The sequence below is a fragment of the Entelurus aequoreus genome, linkage group LG10 (assembly GCF_033978785.1).
Source record: "Entelurus aequoreus isolate RoL-2023_Sb linkage group LG10, RoL_Eaeq_v1.1, whole genome shotgun sequence".
NCBI classification, from domain to species: Eukaryota; Metazoa; Chordata; class Actinopteri; order Syngnathiformes; family Syngnathidae; genus Entelurus; species Entelurus aequoreus.
In genome coordinates this window covers 70,277,140-70,302,995 of record NC_084740.1, presented here as the reverse complement: position 1 = coordinate 70,302,995, position 25,856 = coordinate 70,277,140, and the positions used below count along the sequence as shown (strand labels likewise).

The following is a 25,856-nucleotide window of genomic DNA, read 5'->3' as shown; positions in this document are numbered from 1 at the left end:
TTATCTAACGGTAAATTATTTACAAACTGCAGCATTTATGTTGAACTTGGTGAGCAACATCGACTTTCTACTCAAGAGTTATTATTAAGTTAGAAAATACAATCATTCAGCAAACTCACATGTTATGAAAAGGTATGTTTCTTGGAATTTTCGCCATCTCGAACATAAGATAACATTTACCTTAGTCCAGGCTTTGTCAGTGACACATTTTTTCTCAATGAAATAGCTCTTGATCCTTTCTCCTCCGTCATTGTCAGGCAGTTTCCAGATCAACCTCATGGTTGAACGAGTGATGTCCGTCACCCTCAGCTCTTTTGGAGGTCCGGGAACATCTGAGCCATGAAGAAATTGTTAAAAGACCCACTGTAGTAAAAGAAGCCATTTACGTCTCAAAAAATGAAGTAGTACCGAGGACGTTGACTCGGACGTTGACATGTTTCTGTCCAGACTTGTTCTTTGCGGTAATGGTGTAGCGTCCAGAGTGGCTTCTAAGACTGACAGGGATGGTCACAGTGGATGTGGTGTCTGTAGACTCAACCTGAGAAAACACAAGCACGTTGAGCATGGCTCATGTACACCTAACAGGTTGTACTTTTGTTTGGAATAAGTCACCTCAGAGTCCACTGGAAGTGTGTGCAGTTTTTTCTTCTTGTGAGTTTTGGCTTTGCCATCAAAGTCCCATGTCACCTTCGGTGTAGGACGTCCCTTTATGATGGCAGGGATCCTGATTGGATCTCCAGCACGGATATACAGCAGGTCATCCACCACAAGGTCAATGCTTATGGAAGGTGGGACTAAAACATAAGCGGAAACAATCAATGACAATTATTTACGTCGGTTTGTTTTTGTTAGCTATTGTAGGACAAAAAACTTACGCTGGACATCTTCAATCAAGACCTCGCTGGTGCTGGGGCTGGGGTCTGATTCGCCAATGGCGTTGACTGCGATGATTCTGAAGCGGTAGCGTTTCAGCTCACGGAGACTGGGCACGGTGAACTCAGTGGTGGGATGCAGGTGGTCGGGATCGTTCACCCTCACCCAATCTGATTTGCCCTCATCCTGGATCTGGATGATATAGCCCTTAATGGGGCTTCCACCGTCCTTCTCCGGTGGCTTCCAAGACAACATAACGTTGTGTGTTGTCTTGTCGACCACCAAAGGAGCCGCAGGCATGCTGGGAGGTGCTGCAGGGTACAACGATTTTGGTTTGAGTGGCAAAAGAGAAAGCTTGTGTACTTTTATGCAAAAGCATGATTAAACACTTACTTAGAGGGTCAACAGCAAAAGCTGGATCAGATGGTCCACTGAATGGTCCAGTTCCCGCTGAGTTGAAGGCAGCGACTCTGAACTCATACTCATTTCCTTCAATCAGGCGAGTCACCTGGCAGGAGAAGAACAAATTGAGGTCTAGTAGTGACCTGATGATTACAGAAGATCCTTTCTTCTATCAAGCATGTAGTTTTCACTATTATTATTATCAATCTTAGATGTTACTAGAAGGCACTGTTATTTTCCACAAAGCACGACTTTGCTCAAATGGAATTAAAGGATCCAGATGGGTATCAAGATTAAGAGAGATCAACACGAACCTGGTACTCCCAGCCTTTCATTCCCCTTTTGGTAACTGGCATCTTATTAACTTTGGCCCAGTAGGCAGAGCCTCTGTCCCTCTTTTCCAACCAGTAGCCGATGATCATGGAGCCGCCGTTATCTAGTGGTGGCTCCCAGGTTAGGGTCATAGAGGTCCTTGAATACTCAGTGATGGCCGGTTTCTCTGGTGGGCCTGGGAGGCCGAAAGGGTCTGTGATCTGAACTTCCTCCGTTGTGCAGGGGTCAGACTTGCCATAGCGGTTCTCGGCTCTTACGCGGAACAGGTAGGCTTTGTTGGTTTCCAGGTTCCACACCTACAGCAGCGAGGGGGAGGACAGTCTTTATTTGCGCACACTGTAACTACACTGTAATTTGGATTTTAACAAATTGTCCATCACAACAAAGTAAGAAGAGTTATGACAACTTCAACTAGAAAAAAAGTGCATAAACTCATTAAAAAACCCATAAGAGTAAATAAATTCAGTTAACTTCAGAAAATACCGTAAAGTTCGGAGTAAAAGCTGCTAGTTTTTTCTTGCGCTTTAAACCCTGCATTTATAAAACAGTACAATTAATTTATGGATTTTTCTTTGCTGACAGCAATAATGCAAAAAGTGACAAAAAAAACAAACAAGCAAATACACTGAATAGGTGCGTTATTGATTGTGCTATGGCGCCATCTTTTGGACGAGTTCGCTCACTGCAGGTACTGGGGTGCTGCATTGCCCCTCTGAGCTTTCAACCCTATGCACAATTGCTGTTCGGTCTTCTAGCCATCCATAGCGTTTTTACTCATATGGATTCTTCAAGAGTCACTCCAACAACATTTGTACCTTTTACAGTATAACTAAAACAATTCTTACTTACTAAACCGTCCAATGTGTGATGTCTGTAGGAGTGTTTTGATGTACATTTGTACGTGCTAACGTAATGAAGCTAACGTCGTTAGCATCTTCTTCCGCTTATCCGAGGTCATTAGCTAATATGCTAACACATTTACAAGTGTTTTTGTTTGTATTATTAACTTACAATGCATTCTTTTTGTATTGTTTCAGTTTTGTAAATTCACCAAAACATCACTGTAGACTTATTGAGTCTGTTTAGCTGATTAGACAGCTAGCTTCCGCAGCTAGTGGGTCCATGACGATGACTTCTGTTTTGTTTGATCAGCCGTTTTACTGCCGTGTTAGACATCATTTGGAAACAATTAAGGTATCTAAATAAACATTTACAAAATCTTTCTGTGTAAATAACTATTTTTGGTAACACTTTAGTATGGGGAACACATATTCACCATTAATTAGTTGCTCATTAACATGCAAATTAGTAACATATTGGCTCTTAATTAGTCATTATTATGTACTTATTAATGCCTTATTCTGCATTCTGCATATTATACAACCAGTAAGCCATTAACTAAGAGTGTTCCCTCAATAACCTCAGAATTATTGCTTATTAGTAACCCTAACCCTAACCCGAACCCTTATATGTTCCCCTAGTGTCCAAATAACTCTAAATTAAGTCTTTGTTACTTTAATAAGCAACTAATTAATGGTGAATATGTTCCCCATACTAAAGTGTTACCCTATTTTCATAACATATATATCTGCTGGCCATAGTCTGGTGTGGCTAACATATGGAAACATTTTTTTTCTTCTACAATTTAGTGGGTGCGACTTATATACGAGTGCGCTCTATAGTCCAAAAATACAGTAAGTCAAGGTGGGTCTTTCAACGTCACACGCAGTGTTGAACCTTGAAATAATAGATCATAAAATAATAAAATGAACTGGAAATCTCATAAAAAATATGCAACATAAGGTGGCCAGAAATATTTCTATAATGAATAAAGCAAATTACGCTCTAGACCACGGGTCTGCAAGCCGCGGCTCTGGAGCCGCATGAGTCTCTTCCATGCCTCCGCCTTGGCTCTCTTTGGCTTTGAAACAAAATGTCAAATGTCATAATGGTTATTTTATTTTAATCTATTACATTTTATTCATCTAGATTATATTAATGGAGCAGTTGTTATTTTAGAGAGTTTGGTGATCTTGTAATATAAAAAGAGAACATTTTTTTATATTTTCAAATGTACGTCACAACCCCTTGCGTCATCTCTTCCTGCCAAGCAATTGTATTGTTTTAGCGGTCAATCCCCGGTAAACTAGCAATGGGCATATCAAAAAGAAGAAAAAAAATCTGATGACAGTAGAACATTTAATGCTTCATGGACATAATTATATGCTTTCACTGTTGACGAAGTTGGTTGTTTTTCCAGTTGTTTTTAGTTAAAGCAAATAGGCCGCAACTGTATGCCTTCAGAATATTGGAGCGAGTTGATTTTTTTTTTATTAATTAAGGGAAGGACCAGTGTTGGTTGGTTCGTTGGTGTCAATTTATTTCAAACATGTATACAGTTACAATGTAATAGATCACATATTTGTAGTTGTTTCATTAAAGCATGTTTGTTTGTTCTCTTTTGGTAACACAACAGTGTTACCAAAGTGTAAATGAATTAGTGAATTAATAAGGAGATCAAGTAAGTCATTATAATTATAAATGATTAAAGTTCTCATAAATAGTTAAGTAATCCATGGTTCTACTATAACATGAATAAGTCTATCTGTTTTTTTTATATAGTGTTCAAGATGTTTGTCAAGATTCTTCTTCTTTATACTTTGTGAACACTTTGTCTTAGAACAGTTTCTTAAACTGGATCATATCCGTACATTGTTTAATTTCCTTGCCTAATCTATTCCAATTCTACATACTGATATGCTAAATGTTGCACATGTTGTACATGCATACATTTTTTTTAAGTTAGATTTTTCTCAAAGGTTATATTTTTCCTTTTTATTTGAGAATAGTTTTTTGGACATTCTTGGATAGCAGGTGCTAATTTGCTTTGTACATCATTTTAGCTGTTTGCAAAAGCACCAAGTCATTGAATTTCAACATTTTTTATTCAATAAACAAAGGGTTTGAGAGTATTTTCCCCCTAGAATTCAAAAGAACTTGGTGTTTTTGCTTCGTTACACCCAGAAATTAAATGTGAGTCGTTTTCTTTGTCATGTTTGATTTCATAAATACTATAGTAGATTTATCATCATTTTAGGAATCAAACAGAGTTTGCAGCTCTAGGTGAGTTTTATTTGGTGGAAAATGGCCTCAAATAGCTCTTTGTCTACTAAAGGTCATCGACCGTTGTTCTAGACCAAAAAATCACTTCATATTCTCTACTGCTCGCTGGTGTTACCATAGTTTGCACTTTGTCTGTGTTATTACTATTATCATTATTATCAACTCATTCTATTTTTTATTTTCCTATTTTAATGATGTTGGATCTGTGTTGTTGTTGTTGTTGGGGACAAGTGTTGTAAATTAGCTTTGGCTACAAACACTGTGATGCATGCATCGGATAACTGTTTCAGATGTCTATGTTTCTGTATCTGTCCCTATTTCAAATAAACCTCTATAATAATAATAATCTGAGTTATTGTGTAGAAATATGGGGAAATAACTACAAAAGTAAACTTTATTCACTAACAAAAAGTCAGGTGGAATAATACATATTGTTGGTTATAGGGAACATACAAACCCTTTATTTATTAAATCCAAAATATTGAAACTCCACAATTTGGTGCATTTGTAAACTGCTAAAATGATGCAAACTATAACCTGCTGCCCAAGAATGTACAACAAATCTTCTTAACAAAAGAGGAGAAATATAACTTTAAAGAAACATCTAACTTAAAACATCTGTATTCACATACAACACTTAAAACATTTAGCGTATCATTATGTGGAATTAAATTATGGAATGGATTAAGCAAAGAAGTTAAACAATGCACCAATATGATCCTGTTTAAGAGGCTGTTTAAATTAGTATTTAAAAAGTACAAAGAAGAAGAATTATGATAAACATCTGGAACTTGTCGAAAATAAGATATTATTCAGCTCATTATCATAACTGACTTAACTATTTACTAAGGTAACTGTTGTATTTAGAGTTCATTGATGTAAATTGTGTTATAAATTGAGAACAAGAAGAGAACATATGTGTAGGATTAAATAAGCGTTGCTTCTTCCTACTCCATTTTGGACATGTTGTAAAGAAAAATGAAAATATGTGATGTATCATATTTAAACTGTGTACATGTTCGAAATAAACTTCAACCAACCATACGGGCGGAATGGCTCAGTAGGCAGAGTGGACGTCTTGTAGAGAGGCAGGCTTTAACCAGAGCACCTTGTGTGTGAATGGGTGAATGTGATGTATAATGTATGTGTGTATACATATCCAAATGTATACTCAGGTATAGTGACGCGCTATATAAATACAGACCATTTACCATGTTGAGCCAACTTGACTTACAGTTGTAGGAACTTGATCAAATATGTTGAAGCAACATCTCAACTAATATTTGCAAGTTCATCTTACATCAGACTGAATGTGGCATCCTCTCATGTTTTGAAGTGTAATATAATTGACACTATAAGTTGACTCAACATAACTCAGTAAAAGCAACAAGATGACATGACTGAGTTGAGTCAATAAATTGTTTTTTACCGTGTATAGGCAAAAGAAGCGCTGACAGGACCTACCCGATATTTTCTGTCAACAATGGTGTTGGTAACCTCCACCCATTTTGGTTCTTCTTCCTTTCCTTCCTCTGGTGACATATCCCTCTTCTCAACGATATAGTTAGTCAGCTCGCTGCCACCATCATCCAAGGGCGCATCCCACTGGAGGTAGCAGGACTCTGCCTTGATGTCCGACACAGTCACATTCCTGGGAGGAAGGGGCCGGTCTAGATGGAGAGAGGAAAATTTGTAACACACTGGCTGGTCAACACCTTCTTTTTTGAAATAAAAGTCATAGCCCAAGTAACTGGAAATCTGTCTTTAAACTATTTGGACTAGAGGCTTTGGGCTCTTTTGAAAGCTAACATGTTTGAATACACATTTTCCAGAAACATGTATCTTGAAAATAACTAGTTTGAAGGTATGGTCAACGCAAAGTAATCATTTTGCTCCACCACACAGGATTTTCTAGCTTTTATGACTTACTGTAAGTCTACCCATCAACAATGTCTGTAATTTAAAAATGTCATTGTCAGTAATAAGGTTCCATGCAATTGGCCCAAGCTACGCATGTCATAAGAAGGAGTCGTACCGGCATGGTTCTATATCACGTTTTCCAGATCATAACTTAGCGGCATCACTGTATGTTTCGACTCACCTAGCACCATGACAGAGGTTGTGTGCTTGGCTGAGCCCATGTTGTTGGAGGCACATATGGTGTAGCTGCCATGATCCTTCCGGTTGGCTGCAGGGATGGACAAAGTTGACTTGCAGTTCATCCTGCCGGTCACCTCTGTGTCCATCAGCAGGCTTTCTGTTGGCTTCGCAATAACCACATCATCTTTGGACCACTCTACTTTAGGAATGGGAAGGCCAATGATGTCAGCTGGGATCTCGATGGGTTCGCCCTTTTTCACAGTGATGCGGTCGCCTTTGAATATCTTCAGCATGTGGATCTCAGGAGCCACTGGGAAGGACAAGGAATCACATGAATACATACTAGACAAAACATTTTCAAAAAGCTTTCAACTTGCTCCAACGTCATATTTTTTTCTTACAAAGCATCAAAGCATGTTGGTCATTCTGCAACGTGTAAAAGTACCTTCATCATCTTGAATGACCACGGTCAGTGGAATAGAAGGCTCGCTTTCTCCAATAAGGTTAGCGCACTTAATCCTGAACTCGTACATCCAATCCTCATCTAAGCCCTCCACAGTCATGGTCATGTTAGGGCAGATCTCTGTGTTACAGGGCTCGAAGGCTGTCTGATCTTGTCGCTTCTTCTCCACAAAATACCCAATAACAGGACTGCCTCCGTCATTGCGAGGTGGCTTCCAGGCCAGGGTGATTGAGTTCTTTGTGCGATCTGTGTAGTGGAACTTCTCAGGATATGATGGTGGTCCTGCAGAACCGACAAAGTAACCATTTAAAAAATATGGACATACACTACATCAATAGAGGGATACACCAATCAGATATGAGGGATTTCTAGCCCCACCTAGTGGATCCACAGCCTTGAGGGGTCCCAGCTCAACAGGTGGGCCCAGGCCATACTTATTCCTGGCAATGACACGGAACATGTAATCCTGTCCCTCCATGATGCCGACACATTCACACTTGGAAGAAGCAGTTTCAACAGGTTGCCTCCATGTGTGCATTTTGGCATCTTTGCGCTCCACAAGGAAGCCAGTCAGGTCACTTCCACCATCATCCACGGGGTCATCCCAGTTCAGGAATATCATTTTACGGGTGACAACCACTGGCTTTAGTTCTGTGACAGGTCCAGGAACATCTGCACACAAAAAGATTATCATCTATTTGCATTTTCTGGCCAAAAATTTACCTTTTTTTACTTCCGCTTACCCATGACATCTACCCGAGTGGAGGCAGACTTGATGCCGCTGGGGTTACATGCAGTTATCTGGTATTTTCCGCAGTCTTTCCTCTGAGCGTTTTTAATTAAAACAATGCTGTCATTGCCTTCTGTGAGGATCTCCACACGATCTTTGTTTGGTTTGGCATCATCCACTGTCCAAGTGATGGTCGGGTAGGGTTTACCGGTGACTGTGGCCGGAACTCGAAGAGTCTCACCAGCTTTAATGACCACACCGTTCTTGACTTTAATGTCTAGCTCGATCACAGGCATCTCTGTAAAAGTGGAGCCACCAAGTAACAGTAAGAATTTATTCATCATATTTAACATGACATTTCCTCTATTTGTATGACTCGCTGGCTGACCTGCAGGATTCCTCACAAACACTGACTCTGTGAAACCTGGTGTTCCCTCCCCAGCAGCATTGCAGGCAATGACTCTGACGAGGTACTTGGCTCCCTCACGGACTCCATACACGGTAAATGCACGAGTCTTCCATGGACGTTCTGTAGCCCTGGACCAGTCTTTGCTACCAGCCATAGCCTGAAGAACACCAGTGAAAACGTAAAACAGTCTGACGGCTGTGTGGTTCACGTTCACATATTAAAAGCACTTGTTATCTGACCTTATCCACGTGATATCCCAGGATCTCTCCTCCTCCATCGTCGGCAGGCACATCCCATTCAACATCGATAGAGTGGTCCGTCGTTGCAACCACTCGGGGAACTGGTGGCCCGGGAGGTACTGCACAAAAAAAAAAAAAAGATCAAAAATGTACTACTCTACTCTGTTTTTTTGTGTGATGCTGAATTGGTTTCCTTTACGTACAAATTCGGGCATGGGCAGTCTTAGGATCTGAAGGAACACTGAACTTTCCAGGCCCCGCCTGGTTTTCGGCTGCCACTCTGAAGATATAAGTCAGGCCTTCGATGAGTCCTTCCACATTCAGCTTGGTGGCAGGCACAATGTTTCTGTCAATGTCAACGGATAAAAAAAGGTTAGCACTTCAAATGCTGAAGGTCAATGGAAATATGTCACATTTCTCCACCTATTGACGCGAGTCCAGCGAGAGCTGTTGATCTCACGTCGCTCCACCCAGTATCCCAGAATGGGGCTGCCGTTGTCATTTGGCTCGTTCCAGGTGACCAGCATACTGTTGGCTGTAATATCATCTACCTGTGGCTTTTCAGGAGCCTCTGGTGGTTCTGAGAAGGACGCAGGAATTACATGGCTTATTTTAATAATGCAGCTGATGTGAACCCGGTCATTTGTTGATGAGAATCATTTACATGCGACATACCGAAGGGATTCTTGGCAACAAGAGGTTTGGAAATACAGGGTGGACCAGCTCCATACTTGTTCTCGGCTACAACTCTGAAGATGTACTCTTTCTTCTCAATAAGTTTGGGCACAAGATAGCGACATCCTCTCAGCGTTGAAGTGACGCAACTGTATCCAAGCTCCAACTTGGAGTTGTCCTTCTTCTCCAGCACGTAGTTGAGGATCTCACTGCCGCCGTTATCCAGAGGGGGATCCCACTTGCAGATCACTGAGTTATTCCTCACCTCTTCAAACTGGAAGTTGAGTGGAGGTCCAGGGGTGTCTAACAATAAGTTAACACTTTTAGACTCTGATGATCTCTAAAAGCCGTTTATAGTGCTGTCTTTTTTCTTTGACTAATATCATGCAAAAATGTGCTGTCCTATTAGTCAGATTCAGTTTGATTTGAAAAGAGAAGAGTAAAATTTGATCATAACTGAAGTCTGCGCAATCCTCAAAAGGCGTATGACTAAATTAAGAAACACAAAGATAAACAGAAATGGAGCAGAAAGACTGAAGTTCTCACCAAGGATGTTGACATCGCAGGTGGCTGAAGCGATGCCGTGGTCGTTCTCCACCTTCACCATGTAGACGCCGTGGTCAGGACGGATTGAGTCACTGACAACCACAGAGGACACGCCTCTCCTGCTGTTGTTGATGGATAGACGCTCGCAAAGAGTTGAGGAGTCTGACTCTTCCATCTCGGGTTCAACAACATCCTCCTTCTTCTCTTCTCCTTTCTCCTCTGCGACGGCTCCCTCCGTCTTTTCCTCTTTCTTTTCCCCTTCAATTTCTTCCTTCTTCTCCACCTTCTTCCTCAGTGGTTTCACTGTCCTCTTGCGCGGTGGCTCGGGTCGGATAACCTGGTTGTTCCAGTACCAGGTGATCTCAGGGTACGGTGAGCCGGAAATGTTGGCGTCCAAGATGATTTCACAGCCTCGCTTCACGCAGAGGCCAGATTGCAGACTGCCGCTGAGGAACACTTTGGGAGCATCTGATGACAAAAGCCAGACAAAACAACACTGAGGCGATTGCAGCTACATCTCTAGTAGAAAACCTCAAGTGACAGCAGTTGATCCTTACCAAAAGCCTCCGAGGCCTTGACAAACAGGGTGCTGCGTGATGGCTCGCTGACGCCGGCTGCATTTTCAGCTTTGACTCTGAAGGCGTAGTTCTTGCCCTCTGTCAGCCCTCGGACGGTGTAGGAAAGTACCGGAACCAGGAAGTCATTGCACCTCTCCCATTTGTCCTCACCCTTCTTCTGTCGCTCCAGGATATAACCCATAATCTTAGAACCTCCGTCGTACATGGGAGGCTTCCAGGTCAGCGTTATGGTGCTTGATGTGGGATTGTGGGTCTCCACATCCACCGGCGGGTCAGGGGGATCTGATGTGAGATGAGACACAATTATGTTGCAAAAATGCACAACACAATGAAGCATCTATGGCCAAACGGCTATAAGGACGTCTGCCTGTTCTTACGTTTCTGATCTTCAGCAATGACGGGGTTGCGTAGCTCAATAAACTCTCCTCCTCCAATCTTGTTTATGGCCTGGACCCTGAAATAGTACTCTCCATTGGGGATGAGGTCTTTGACAGTCCAGCTCACCTTGTTCTCTCCGGACATCATGTTGACATATGTCCTTCTGCCAGCCTCACGCCGCTGCCGGAGCATAACAATGGTCAGCAATTGAGAGAAACATAGCCACCTTGTTTCTGGAACAACTCAGGCTTGTGGATCTAAAAACCCATGTCGCAGGAGTCCCTCCATAACACTCATCTCAATACTAATACAAAGCAGGCAGACTACTGCTAGCACATTCCAGTTAACACACAGTTGCACTCAAAATCGTTCAGTTGCATTCATAAAGTGCATTTATTTTCCAAATGTAACAACTTTCAATTCGATCTGTTGCACAATTAGATGGTTTTTGTTCTGTTGTGACAACTGCATGTTCAGAATTTGAATATAAACTACGGTAAGTCTGGTTGTCATCATTTGGTTGTCAGGAATAAAAGAAACATGACAAAAAATATGAAAAACCACAATGCTACTGACCTGCAGGACGTAGTGAAGAATGGAGGTCCCACCGTCATAGTCAGGAGGATCCCAGGAGACCTTGCAGGAGTTTTTGGTGATCTCAGAGGCCACAATTTCCTTACATGGGCCCGGAAGACCTGACGATTGGAGACATTTTGACAATGGTTAGAAAAATTCAACGGATTGGCATTTACACAGCAAGAGTGTTTTAGTTGACTACCGATGACTTTGACGTTGATGGTGCCGCTGGCAGCTCCTAGTTTATTCTCTAGAGTCACTTTGTATTGGCCTGCGTCCGCATGAAGACTGCTATCGATTTCAAGGTGACAGGAAGTATACTCTTTCCTAATGAACACAAACATTTCCATCAGCCACCGCTCCCTTAAACAGACCGAGCAGGAACATGAGTGCAATCTGGCACCAACCTTAAGCCAAGACGATGGTCGACCTTAAGCTCTTTACCATCTTTGTGCCAAGTGATTTTGGGCGAGGGGACAGCTTTGAAAGGAACTGGGATGTGCAGCTTCTCTGTCTCAACCACAACCAGGTCAAGAGTCTGAAAGTCTATTGTTGGGTTGCCTGGTGATACAGAAAGGAACAAGCATGAAATAAAATAAACCACATTAACGACATGCTGAGACCCACACATCCTTACAGTCGGAATCTTTGGCAAAAACGTTCTCTGAAATATCGGAGGGATCGCTCACTCCCACAGCATTTATTGCTCTCACTCGCAAGATATATTCCTTCTCGGGAACAATTCCTTCTTCCACTGTGTACTTAAGCTCCTTAACAGGACGAGAGTTAACTCTCATCCATTTCTCTGTTCCGGCTTCACACATCTCAATGTGGTAGCCAGTGATGGGGGAGCCACCGTCCCTCTGTGGAGGCTTCCAGCCAATGGCCAGGAAGGTCCTGCTGGCCGCAGTGACATGTAGGTCAACGGGAGGAGACGGGACTCCTACAGAGACAACAAGTGATATATTTTTAGCTCTCATCTAAAAAAGCATCATCAGTGGACTCCTGTGTGGTTCAGTTGACTAGCCTGTTGGGTCGTCAATAGTTAGGATCTCTGTGGGTTCACTTGGATGTCCGACTCCGGCCTCGTTTTCGGCGCGGACCTGGAACTGAACTTCGGTTCCCTCTATGATGTCCGTCACTCTGTACTTGCAGTCGGGCCCAGAAGTCTTTCCACACTTTACCCAGCGAGTTCCAAGCTTTTCCTTCTTCTCGAGAGAATACCTGCACCGTCGCAGAGAATTAAGCGTACATTCATAATACTGCACTGCAAATCATTTGTCACTTGCCAAGATTAAAAATATACATTTCCTTAGTTTTAAGAACTATTTATTTATCTTTAGTCATTGACTTTAGATCATAATTTTTATTTTATCATGTATAATTATATTTTGTCTATTCTAGTTCAAAAATGTTAAAATTGGGAAAATAACTCTTCAAAAAAAATATTTTGGTTTTCCCCACAAAAAGATTCTGCAACATCCCAAGGATGCTTAATTTAGGAACTCCAAGTTGAATAATGTTTGTTTTTAGAATAAAATACTTATTTCTAGTTTAAAAGTTCTGCCAATTTCTAGATATACAAAATTTAATTTAGAATGTTTAATCAAGTACAATTAACTAGCTACATGGACAGATAAGTTCACTAGTTGTTAATGTTTTTTCTAAAATCTAGTCTTCGTATCTTATATTTAGTCAGGTCTTTTTTGTAGTGTGTAAATACTTGTTTAAGTACTTTTTAGTTTTAATTAGGGGGAGTCCTAAATCAACTTTTCCCACTTTTTTATGATAGCAATATCGATTTGATAGATTATCACTAAAAACCATATAAACTTTTGTTTACTGTGTTGTGGAACATTAGAAAAGGCTTAATCAAGAGAAATTAGTCTAACAGAGAACAATGGTAGGTATGAATTTGCACAAGTGCAAAACATGCTGCAGGACTGCTTGTGTCGGAGATTTTACACATAAGGCAATACAATCTGATGGTGATTGGACTTATAGCTGATAGTTTTAAAAGAGATTTAATAAACCAACTAAGTGATCTTTTAATCTACTTTACAACTTAAATTCTAAGCATCCAAAATCTAAACATGTGACCTACCTGAGGATTGGTCGGCCACCATCGTTTTTAGGTGCCTCCCACTGCAGGTCCACGTATCTTTTGGTCACAGCATTAACGGCGAGGGCATATGGTGGCCCGGGAGTCGCTAAATAAAACAGATAAGTCCTTTAATGTACAGCCGACACACTCAAAAAAGACTTAACATTCGGCACGTATTCTGGGTAACTCACTGAAAGTGTCCTTAGCCAGCACAGAATCCTCCAACTCGCAGAATGGGCCGACACCGACAGCGTTCTCAGCTGCGACACGGAACACGTATAGAGAGCCTTCACTTAGCGGGGTCACGGTGGACTTCAGCTCCTTGACAGTGGTGTCCACAGTCTGCCAGCCTTTACGCCGGACGTCCCGTTTCTCCACCACATAGTTGGTGATGGGCGAGCCGCCATTACGCTCGGGAATTGTCCATTTCAAGTCAGCGCTGTTCCTGCTAATGCTAATGACCTCAAGCCAGCGAGGTGCTGAAGGTGGGTCTGAGAAAAACAATGCATAGTGAGTTTAATGACTGTTTGCCTTCAGCTGAATGTGCGGTAGAACTCCACTTTTTCAATTCCAGAATGACAGCTATTTACTTGTCTTCTAGAATTTGTCAACTCTCCATTCAATCATAATTTGTGGTTCTTACTGAGTCTTTCCTTGCAGAGAATGGGATCGCTGGGCTCGCTGGGTTCACTCTCCCCAGCCACATTGACCGCACGCACCCTGAACGAGTACTCCTGCTTCTCCATCAGGTCCTTCAAGAAGTGCTCGGTCGTGCTGACATTCTCTGCCACACGAATCCAATCTGTTGTGCCGCTTTTGAGCATCTCAATGACATAGCCATCAATCTTTGCTCCTCCGTCATGCTCTGGCTTGGTCCACATCAGGAAGCAAGAAGTCTTTGCCACGTCTTTCACTGTGGGTTTACCAGGAGGCCATGGAGGATCTGAAGGATATGTCAGATTTTAAGATACAGAAAATTCCAACAGAGTCAAGCAACAAGTTACATGCAATCATTAGAACGGGATCTAAGATTTGTACCTATCGGATCTTTCACAAGGATTGGTTCAGTTTCCTTGCTTGGCTTTCCAGTTCCAGCCAGATTTTCAGCGAGGACTCTGAACTTGTACTTCTTCCTGGTGGGAAGACCTTTGACTCTGCAGTGAAAAATAACAAATGTTTTAAATAGATGCATAAAGATAAATTTTTACAAAACAACAAACCTGTAGTTGGTGTCTTTAATAGGCAGCTTATTGCATCGGATCCACCTGTCGTGGTCAGGTTCATATCGCTCCACCCAGTACCCTGTGATTGGGCTGCCTCCATCCTCGTCAGGCTCGTACCAGCTTAGACTCACTGAGTCCTTAGTAATGTCAGAGGGCTCCAACTTGTAGGGGGGTCCAGGGGTGTCTGAAAAAATAGAAGTTGGTGATGCATTGTCGACAACAACACGTTCCCAAAGAATTCCAGGACTGTACCAGGAGTATCTACAATGCGTTATGTATCACACGACTTACCGAAGGGATATCTTGCAATGATGGATGGATGTTCTGCTGGTAGACCCACGCCAAACTGGTTCTCAGCAAAGACCCTGAATATGTACTCCTTGAACTTGGTCAAACCCACTGCTCTGTAGGTTGTTGGTTTGACAGTGGAGGAGAGCCTGTGCCAGATTTCACTGTCTGCAGCACGTCGCTCGACTATATAGTTGGTGACTTTGGAGCCACCGTCATCACGTGGCGGGTTCCAGGCCAGGAAACAGGACTCATTGGTAATTTCAGAGATGTCAAAGGCAGCTGGGGGACCAGGCTTATCTGTAAAGAGAGGTTGTATAAAATAAAAATTTCACATAGACCTCATTTTGCAGCGTCCACCATAGACACACTAACCAAGGATGTTAACGTCAACAGTAGCAGTAGCGCGACCACAGCTGTTTGTAGCCTCAATGATGTAGGTGGAGCTGTCATCTCGTTTGGTCTTGGAGATGGTGACGGTGGAGTGTCCTGGTTTGGTGTCGATGGTGACTCTATCATCTGCTTTGAGAACCAGGTCGGCCTTGGTCCACTTCACCCGGGGCTCAGGTTTTCCCTTCACCTCAGCGGGCAGTTCAATCTTGCTACCAGCTTTAGCAGTCAGACCAGCAAGTAGCTTGACGTCCAGTAGGATCTCTGGTGGCTCTACGCATACACATGAGAAGGATCAACATTTAATTAGGTTTAATACAGCCTGACATCATTATGCATTTTTCAGTCTACGCGTTGAGAACACTTTCTGTGCCTCTTTACCTTTGGCATCTACAGCCTGGATTTCATCTGTGGCCTTGCAGGGCCGACTGGCTCCGAGGCGGTTTAAGGCTCGGACTCTGTATGAGTACCACTGGCCCTCAATCAGACCAGTCACTTGTAACTTCAGTTCAGGGACCAGGTCGCCGCAGGGCTCCCACCTATCACTTCCTCTTTCGCAACGTTCAACATTGTAGCCACGGATGCCACTGCCGCCGTCATACTTTGGAGGCTCCCAGGTCAGGAAGATGCTGCTGCCTGACTTGTCTCTCCATCTCAGATTCTCCGGAGGGTCAGGGATGGCTGGAGGACAAAAATACATTAGAGGTGCTCTGTGGTTTTATTACTCCAGTCTGGGGTTTTTCAGTTCAGAGCCAAAAACGTTACTGCTTGACTCACTGGCAGGAGAGGATACATTGATGGGATCATCAATGTATGCAGGTTCTCCCGGTCCACACTTGTTGCAGGCTGTGACCTTGAACAGATACTCCTTCCCTTCAACCACGTCAGTGACAGTCATCTCTTGATCCTGGATACCTGTGGCCACCTGGTGCAGACAGGAAGAGAGACGGGGTAATTTGGGCATAGGTAGGAGATGGCATGACTCGTAATAATTTAACCGTCGTACCTTGACCCACGTCTTGCGGGACACCTCTCGTTTTTCAACCTGGTAGCCTGTCAGTGGACTTCCTCCGTCATGCTCTGGAGCTTCCCAGGCCAGGTGAACATGATTACGAGTCACTTCCAGTGCCTTAAAGTCCTTGGGTGCACTGGGTGCAGCTGGAGAGGGTTGGCAACAAATTGTATGACCTGTTAGAGACTCTTCAGATTGTGGACGAACTGAGCATATCGTTTTTCCTACCAATGACGTTGACTTCAATCTCGCCAGAGACAGATGCAACATCATTTTCCAGCTGCAGGGTGTAGATGCCTTTGTCTGGCCGAACACTTGGTGTGACGACTAACTCTGCAAATGTGGGCCTGGTCGTCAGAGTGACACGTTCATCTGTGCTAGTCAGCTCCTTCTCGCCGAACGTCCACTTGGCGACTGGGGTAGGATAGCCAGTGGTAGGGACTCTAATTGTGAGAGGTTGTGGAACAATAACCTCAAGGCCGTCTTTGAATGCGCTCAGGTCAAGAGTCGGAGCGGCTGTAAATGCAGGGAGAAAATGGCATGTTTGAAAAAAATGTCTTAAGTGGCGCCACGTTGTTTACTGAGATTTAACAAAGACGAATAAAGAAAAAGTGCTGCAGTGATGAACCACTGCTCGTCTCACTGTGTGGGTCGTCGGCCAGCAGAGGTCCAATGATGTTGGATGGATCTGAGATTCCAGCTGCATTTTCAGCGAATACTCTGTAGTTGTATTTTGTTCCATATTTGAGACCGGAAACCTAACAAAAGGCAAGCACGTAGTTTACATGACTTTTAGATATAAACATAAAAGTATGTTCATATTTTGAACTACATCTTTACTATGCAATTAAAGCAGTGCTACTTTCTACTGTGTTTTAAAACCTTGTCTCAGTCTTAGTACCTTGTAGAAGAGGTCAGGGCACAGGCGAGCGTTGCAGCGGACCCACTTATCAGTTCCGTCCTCACAGCGTTCAATGATGTATCCTGTGATCATGCTTCCACCATTTCTCAGCGGTGTCTCCCAGCTGAGCTGCACAGAATTCTTGCTCTGGTCCTGATAGACCAGGTTCTGGGGGGGACTAGGCGGCTCTGTAGTTGATGTCCACAGAACATGTCAAATATAATGTGACGGCAGGAATGCTGATTTCAAACAGCCGGACTCACCAATGGCATCCATGATCTTCACGGGGGTAGAAGCTGCACTGGGCTTTCCTACCCCGGCTTTGTTCTGAGCCCTCACTCTAAAGATGTATTCTTTGTTCTCAATGACATCATTGATGACGGCGCTGAGCTCATCAGTTTTTGTCATCTGGACAGGTGACCACTTGACAGAGGTCCTGTCACGTAGCTCAATGATGTAAGAGGTAATGGGAGAACCGCCATCTGACGCAGGTGGCTCCCAAGATACAGTACAACCAAATTTGGAGACATTCCCGACAGTCACGTTAAGGGGAGGGTCAGGAACATCTGATGACCAGAAGAGAAACAAGCTCAACGGACTGGGATCTTACCGCATTAAAAAACCTTCCAATAAACTGTACTTCAAAGAAAGTCGTACCAAATAGGTTTTTGGCCTGGACAGGTTTGTCTGTCTCTACATTAGGTCCAGTGCCAACACGGTTTCGAGCACAGACTCTAAACAGGTACATTGAATCCTTCTGGAGCCCTGTCACAGTGTATTCAGGACTCTCAGCGTGCTCAGTGGCCAACGTCCAAGTCTTGCGTTTCACGTCTCGTCTCTCCACCACATAACCAATGACTTTGCTTCCTCCGTCGTTCTCCGGTTCCTCCCAGGCCAAACTGACCTCACCGTCAGCTGTGTCGACCACCTGCAGGTTCTTCACAGGCCCTGGAACATCTGGTGTCCAGAAAATCAAACGGATTTGGTTCAGCTATGATGTATTGAGACAGTAACTCGAGGTAACACGAGCAAAATGATAATTGTACCAATGACGTCCAGGTTGATAAAGGCTTCACCCTCTCCATGTTTGTTCGTAATAATGACTTTGTAACGACCCTCGTCAGATTTTCTAGGGTCCTTCAGACGGTACTCTGTGCAGTCGGAAGATGTGTAGACATTCTCCTGGGAAAGACTTAAATTGTCGTACAGCCAGTCGGCCTTAGCTTGTGGGTAAGCGCTGTAGGGAACTGCCATGACAAGAGACTTCCCGACATCTGTGACATAGTTTTGGTCGGTGGTCTTTATCTGGGGCGCCGCTGCAGAGGGAAGATCAATCCATCAGAAAAAACAAAAACTTTCACATGTAGGTGTGGGTTTGTAAGCCTGGGTTGGCGTCTTACCTGCCATCTCCAGCCTGGCCTTGGCGTCTTTGTCCTTGACGACGACTCTGTACTCGCCCTGATCTCGAGGACGGATCTCACAGACCTGCAGTCTGTGGACTTTACCTTCACTCATCATCTGGTATTTGTCTCCCTGGACGACTGTCATATTGTTCCGCAACCATTTCACCTCCACTCTGTCCTTGTTGAGTTCCACCTCAAACACTACATCAGAGCCAGGAGGTGGGAACGCGTCTTGCGGTGGCCTGATGATCTCCACTGGGATCTCTGCAAGACCCAAACAAGACGTGTTGTCATTTCGATGACAAGAAAATGTTTGATACCCTTTCAAGATACTAAAAGTCATTTACCAGAAGAACAGAAGCAAACAAAACAAGACTAAACCAAAAAAGGGGTTTTGGGAAGTTCTCACCTTCAACAAAGAGCCTTGCCCGGGATCTCTTCTCATCCACGCCACATGCGTACTCGCACTCGTCGTCAGGTCGGCATTCTTTAATGCGCAAGGTGCAGAACTTTCCATCCTTTTCAAATGTGTATCTATGTACAAACACAAGTATTTTACCAATATAACAATTTCAACAAGTCACAATATTATATAATGACCAGCCAATGATTAGTTAATTAACCTCTCAAACTCTGGTTTGAGAGGCTTGCAAGAAAAAGATTATTAAAAATTACATTTAAAAAATGTGCATCGAAGCGTCTACATGGATGATCTTGGGTTAAAGAAAAGGAAAGACCTTAATGCAAGGGTGTCTAAACTTTTTCTGCATTAATAAAAATTGAAGGATGCGGAGGCCACTTTGATACATTTTGTACTTTAAATATACTAATACCAATACAATGTAGATCAAATAATATATGATAAAATATTTGAACACAACATATGTATCTTAGCTTTGTGTTATTGGTAACAAAGCATATTCTACGTAATTTTTTGCTCAAAATTAAGAATTTTCAAGCATGAAAATGGCTTAATAAACTAAAAATACCAATTCTACAGCAATATTGGCCATGAGACAAAACCAAAACAATCAGACTGCGCTGTTCAGTATCAAGGTCCTGATTGGGTGCGCCTCAGGCATGCTTAGCATGCTAACATTTTCAGCCAATTTTGCAGTCAATCGCCTCATAAAGATAGCGCTCTAGCATGCTAACGTTAGCAGTCTAGCATGCTAGCATTAGCATTCAAATTTTTTTTTGCCTATTACGCAGCAAAACACTTCTGTCATAAAACTTAATACTTGACACACACTAACTTTTTAGCTAATTTTATATGCCTACGCTTCAGTCATATGACCTGGAAAATTGACACATTCTAATTGCTAACATTAGCATTCAAGTTTGGATTGCGCATTTCAGCATTTACATTCATTTCTTTTAACATTGCATATTCTATTTTTTTGTGTAATGTGTACAAAAAAAGTTGCGCTAATTGCCCCCGGGTCGCACTTTGGACACCCCTGCTTTAGTGGTTACTGTCGATAGAAATGTACATATCTTTACAATTGTGACTTTGTACTATGAGCAAGTTGCAAACAGCCTGTTTACGGTAAAGAAATGATACTTGTACCATATTAACTTTTAGCCTTTAAATTGTGCTGAGTTTTTCGCAATAGTCTTTTTTTTTGTAAAACTATTAATGACAATTGCTGGTATCTGACTGCCTGCTCGTGTTCACATTTAAGTGCTTGTGGTTTAAAATGTATTTTGTTTTTTAAAAAATTATTTAGTTTAGCTTTTAGCTGACAATTTTTTACTTAAGTGGATGTATAGCATGTGCGTATTAATACAAGCATCGCAAGGTTCAATAGCAACACAGACGCAACCACGCTGTTCCATGTACTAGGGGATGGAGGTTTGAAAAGATTCATTTATGTATTTTTTTTTTTGCGAGAACTCTTAAAGTGAAAGATTAGACATTTCAAGACGCAGTGTAACTATGTTGAATCTTAAACCTTGAATGTTATGAGCAAACAATGTGAGTAAAAATCTTTGTTTTCTCAATGCTGTTCAGCTTGCATGTTGGGAAGTTGTTCTACTGTTAAGAAGCAAAGTTTAATAATGGCGGAATAACTGGAGTTGCAACTACAACCACTGATCTTTCCTTTTCCTGATGAATGAAGACGTACGTAATGCTCACACGACGACAAAGTACCTTGGTCCTTCTCGGATCTCACGTCCATTCCTGTACCACTTGACATCGGCCTTCTCTTTCGTCAGCTTGCATGTGAACTCTGCGTCCTCAAACTCGGTGATAGTCTGGTCCTTCAGATGCATGGCGAAGTCTGTTGGCGCCTCGCTGATAATCAGCTCGGCCGTGGACTTGTCATCGCCAGCCACGACGGTGTACTCGCCCTCGTCGGCCAGCGTGCAGTCCTTGATGGTCAGCGTGTGCTTGACTTTATCGACTCTGTAGACGATGCGTTTGTCGAAGACCATCTCCTCACCGTCCTTGATCCACTTGAGAGTGGCGTTGGGCCGGTTGACCTTACAGGTGAAGCTGACCATCTTCTTCTCCTGAGTGTCGATGTCTTCGGGAGGAACCACAATCCGCAATCTCTCCTCTGAAGACATAAACATCATGTCAGACCAGTTTTTAGATGTCTGGTAAAATATGACCTTTTGAGTCTGCGCTTACTGACCTTCGACTGTGAGGCTGCAGGAGCTCTTGGCATGCTCTCCTCGCTGATTGGTCAGGTGGATGCCATACTTGGCTTCATCGCCCTTCTGTGCGTCTCTGATCCTCAGTGAGAAGACGTTGTATCGCTGGACCATCACATACTTGCTGCTCTCAAAGATAGTCTCTTCATTCTTTGACCACTTGGCCTTTGCTCCCTCGTTGTTCACCTCGCAGTTCAGGACCACTTCCTCGCCTTCGCTGGCCTCCGTGTCCTTCAATGGTGTGATGATCCTCAATTTCTCTGTTGGCCACAGATGACATTTCAACAACTATCCTCATGTCAAAGAGTCAGCATTTCTACCGTAAAACCAGTGCTTACCGAGCACAGTTAGGTCAGCTGTGGCTCTGGTTGGTCCGATCATCACCGCATATTTGCACTCATCTTTGGGCTCGCAGTTATTGATGACAAGAGTCCGCCTCTTTCCGTCGCGGATCATCTGGTACTTGTTTCCATCCTCCAGCTCCTTGTTGTCTTTCAGCCATTTGACCTCATAGGATTCTTTAGAAACAGTGCAGGTGAACTCTGCCTTTTCGCCCTCCACCACCTCTACGCTGCGAGGTCTGGAGATGAACTCGGCTGCCAGTTCTGGATGAATGGGAGACAGACGAGCTCAGATCAGGAACTTGAAAATAACATCCAAGACGCACACTCGATATGACTTGGGAGAGTGATTGTGACGTGGGATCTTGTATACCATTAATCTTAAGATTTCCAGACGTTTTGATGATTGGACTCAACCGGCAGTTGTACTCTCCGGCATCGGCCATCTTCAAGTCTTGAATGAGGAGGATACGCCTCTTCCCGTCGACGATCTGCTCGTAGCGGCCGCCTTCCGGCAGCTCTTGGTCCCCTTTGTACCAGGTGACATCAGCGTCGGGTTTGGAGACCTCGCAGATAAACTTCACGCTGTCTGTCTCGGTTCCCTCCACATTGGACAAGTTCTTGGTGAACCGGGCCTCCTCCTCTGTGAGAAATGACCACCAGCTTTTGTTATTTTTTGGAAATTTTGTGAGTAGTTATTGTTTCACAAATGTTTGAAACACACTTCTTACCGATAACAGTGAGCATTCCAGAGGACTTGCAGATCTTTGCATCACATTCATAGTCAGCCTCGTCGTCAAACACCGACTTGTGGACAACAAGGATGTGTCGGCGTCCCTGAGCTATAATTTCGTACTTCTTCCCTTTTCTGATCTCACTTCCATCCTTGCACCAGCGCACCTGTGCGAGAGTGGTGAGGACAGCGTAGCGGTAAGAAGCGATGTGACCGCAGCAAAAGGATAAGTTAGTTTATGTACATATTTCTTCTGAAATTATCTTATCATTTCTCTAGAGTCCTGAAATTACCAGTTCTTTATTACAATACATAGTGACTGCTCATATGAAATTGCCAACTTTTGCAAATAACATTAAGACGCTATATTATTACTACGCTATACTTTTTTAAAAAAATATTACTACTTTATTTTAGTAAAATTATAAATTTATTATTTTATTTCATGACACTTTCCTGTATTTTTTATTAAATTCAAGTACATTATACATATTATGAATTAATTTCCATAATAATCGCATTTATTGGGTTCAGGTAAATATACGATTTTGTTTTTATTTGTAATATTATGAACCCATAAAATTGTTTTTTTATGTATTTTAAATTAAGTGTTACAGTAAATTATGTCTCATTCATGTCTTATTTGTATGACATACAGTAGAGAAAGGATTTGTATGGCCCTATTACTGGGTGGATCTCGCGTGAGAGGAAGAAGGGGGGTTAATCATTTTGCAATGCAGTCTGTGATGGAAAGCGCCACTCTACAAAGCAACTGACGCTGCGTTGAAAGTTGGAATTGCTACGAAACACATTTTAATTTTCTCAACACTCTACTGGCGTCTGGTGGCCAAAGTGGATAGCGCACCCCCCAATTAATCACGTTTCATGTGCCAGGTAAACCGCAACAAATGAGGCCGTATATGAATCCCCCTTCCTACTGTTTAATCTTATTTCAATGAAGATATTCACCTGGCGGGACTTCTGTTTCTGGGTTAACAACACAACACGGCGGCTAATCTTGGCGGTACTGTATCTTCACAGTGACAATCAAGTTGAACAACTTTTTGATGCACTTCATCTTTAACTCCTGCTTCACCGATACCACATCTTCACACTGGTGAGCCTTTCATGCAAGTGATATCAAAAGACAACAGTGAAATGTACAAGACTCGGTGTAACTCGTTGTCCTGGCAATGCTAAGTGGATATGAACTCTGTTGATTCAAGGATGCACTTCATTTTTTAATTTTTATGCACTGTAGCACTTTGAGGTTGTTTGCTCAATGTAAAGTGCTTTTACAAATAAAATATATTATTATTATTATTATTATTATTGTTATTATCTTCTAAATCAATAACAGGGTCAATGACAATGCAGGACACACAATGCAAACATTGAATGCTAACACGGCTAATGGTCATAGCTACGACTGTCAAGTTAACCAACTTTTGCCAGAACAATTTAAACCTGCGGTTTCAGCATATACACAAAAGCACTTGTTATAAATGCATTTCCCCCAGGGATCAATAAAGTACTTTCTATTCTATTCTATAACTCGGAGGAATTACCCAGGATGTGGCAAAATATTTTCACGTGGTGGCCATGCTTTAGTGGCCGGTGACTGCCGAGGCAATGACGCTTGCTGTATCCTCTGGGCTACCAGTGAGTACAGCACTGTAATCTACTGTAAAACACACTCAAGTCTACTATATTGGGTGAAACATAACAGTGTAAAGCTGACTATATGGGTGGTATTTCATGTTTGAAGGGATGAAATTTATGTATGTAAAAACGATTTTTAAGGGTCAAAACCGTTTTTAGTCTGTAACTATGAAAATAGTAAATTTATTAATTATAATCCTACTTGGCGGGAATTCGTTAGGTCAGACCGGAAATCATTATGATATTGTTCCAATATTTTATTTTTTGTAACACTCTGAATTTATATACAAAAAAAATATGATTTATTTTTCTAATAATATCACAACTGTAATCTCTTGATATTAGTTTTTTCTCACAGGATTAAAACTTTAACCATGAAATATGAAAAAACATCTTGCGATATATCAACTTTAACTAAAAAATAGTTGATTTCAGTTTTACTGTTGTAAGAATAAGAGTCTATTCTTGTGAGGATCATGCTTATATTTTCGTGCCAAGCTCACCTTAACATTTTCTCTGGACAGTTCGCACTCAAACCTGGCGGATTCCTTCTCTCGCACCTCAACATCATGGAGCGGCTTGGAGAACTCGACATGTGGAGCTGTTGACATAAATATATATTTATAACACAGTTAGCAGCTTTATGAATTTATTCAGCCTGGTGTGGGAAACCAATGACAAGGGCTAACGAAACTGTTTGATTTCGTTTAGAACATTCATTCTCAAACTGTGGTATGTGTACCACTAGTGGTACGCAGGCTCCATCTAGTGGTACGCCAAAAAAAACTCTTGATTAAAGGACAGTTTTTTGTTTTTCTATATTCTAACTGTGTGCAATGTTACATTGGCCAACAATATTAAATATACATGTTAACTAAAACCTCAGAGTGTTTTTTAATGAATAATTAGGCCTACTACTCTACTGTATTTTAATGATAGACATTATGGTAGCACTTGGAGAGCCGAGTGTTTTCTGAAGTGGTACTCTGTGAAAAAAGTTTGAGACCCACTGATTTAGAATATCTCTCGTTCGTTGGGTAGACCTTTTAAAATGACTTACGTTCAACATTAAGGAAGCAGGAAGTTTTGAAGTGTTTTGCGTCACAGGAATATGTTCTCGAGTCATCCAGAGTGCAGCCGTGGATGATCAGCGCCCTCTTGTGGCCGTCTACGATCATCTCGTACTTCTTGCTCTTGTGGATCTCCTGTCCGTCTTTGAACCATTGCACCTCTGCGTCCTGTTTGGACACCTCACATTCCAGCGTGGCGGTGGCTTCCTCTTCCACTGTCTGGTCCTCCAGAGGTTTGGTGAACTCCACAGGTGGTTCTGAACACGGAAAAAGAGCAAATATGTCAACATATTCTGAAAACTTTGAACACTCCTTGGCCCAAACACTAACCCTAAACCAGGGGTGCCCAAACGTTTTGTCTCCAAGGACCATAGTAAAAATGTGCCAATGGTCCACAAATCAAACAGCCATGAAACAGCACCGCGAGTGAGGAATTTAGCCTCACATTGCCACATATAAATATAAGGTAGAAGAGACTGTCAGGTTCAATCAATGGGAACTAGTTGATCTGTAAAAAAAAATCCATGCATTTTACGGTAAACATATTGGCAGCTCAGTCACCAGAATTTTACTGAAAAATTTACAGTGGTTTTGATACCAAGAAACTGTAAATTGGAAAAGTGTACAACTGTTTACGTTCAAA

The 25,856-nt window shown here is 42.4% G+C and overlaps 1 protein-coding gene across 1 annotated transcript in view; it reads right to left on the bottom strand.

Annotated features, from left to right (window-relative positions):
• LOC133659223 (titin-like) overlaps positions 1 to 25,856 on the bottom strand; it is a 214,793-nt gene that overhangs the window by 75,335 nt on the left and 113,602 nt on the right. Inside the window, 50 exon segments of the mRNA XM_062061959.1 lie at positions 181 to 332; positions 409 to 538; positions 613 to 794; positions 876 to 1,184; positions 1,267 to 1,381; positions 1,590 to 1,904; positions 6,196 to 6,401; positions 6,833 to 7,141; positions 7,277 to 7,576; positions 7,673 to 7,966; positions 8,038 to 8,322; positions 8,413 to 8,590; positions 8,673 to 8,791; positions 8,876 to 9,018; positions 9,096 to 9,252; positions 9,348 to 9,650; positions 9,894 to 10,107; positions 10,177 to 10,361; positions 10,451 to 10,753; positions 10,849 to 11,029; positions 11,426 to 11,544; positions 11,628 to 11,752; positions 11,833 to 11,986; positions 12,063 to 12,368; positions 12,453 to 12,649; positions 13,530 to 13,635; positions 13,721 to 14,020; positions 14,173 to 14,472; positions 14,568 to 14,683; positions 14,750 to 14,936; positions 15,044 to 15,340; positions 15,416 to 15,703; positions 15,812 to 16,111; positions 16,208 to 16,355; positions 16,437 to 16,588; positions 16,671 to 16,958; positions 17,086 to 17,200; positions 17,344 to 17,531; positions 17,607 to 17,909; positions 18,001 to 18,300; positions 18,390 to 18,659; positions 18,744 to 19,010; positions 19,156 to 19,280; positions 20,902 to 21,310; positions 21,389 to 21,667; positions 21,746 to 22,012; positions 22,122 to 22,391; positions 22,480 to 22,648; positions 24,647 to 24,744; positions 25,204 to 25,470. Coding sequence (XP_061917943.1) covers positions 181 to 332; positions 409 to 538; positions 613 to 794; positions 876 to 1,184; positions 1,267 to 1,381; positions 1,590 to 1,904; positions 6,196 to 6,401; positions 6,833 to 7,141; positions 7,277 to 7,576; positions 7,673 to 7,966; positions 8,038 to 8,322; positions 8,413 to 8,590; positions 8,673 to 8,791; positions 8,876 to 9,018; positions 9,096 to 9,252; positions 9,348 to 9,650; positions 9,894 to 10,107; positions 10,177 to 10,361; positions 10,451 to 10,753; positions 10,849 to 11,029; positions 11,426 to 11,544; positions 11,628 to 11,752; positions 11,833 to 11,986; positions 12,063 to 12,368; positions 12,453 to 12,649; positions 13,530 to 13,635; positions 13,721 to 14,020; positions 14,173 to 14,472; positions 14,568 to 14,683; positions 14,750 to 14,936; positions 15,044 to 15,340; positions 15,416 to 15,703; positions 15,812 to 16,111; positions 16,208 to 16,355; positions 16,437 to 16,588; positions 16,671 to 16,958; positions 17,086 to 17,200; positions 17,344 to 17,531; positions 17,607 to 17,909; positions 18,001 to 18,300; positions 18,390 to 18,659; positions 18,744 to 19,010; positions 19,156 to 19,280; positions 20,902 to 21,310; positions 21,389 to 21,667; positions 21,746 to 22,012; positions 22,122 to 22,391; positions 22,480 to 22,648; positions 24,647 to 24,744; positions 25,204 to 25,470 — 11,090 coding nt within the window.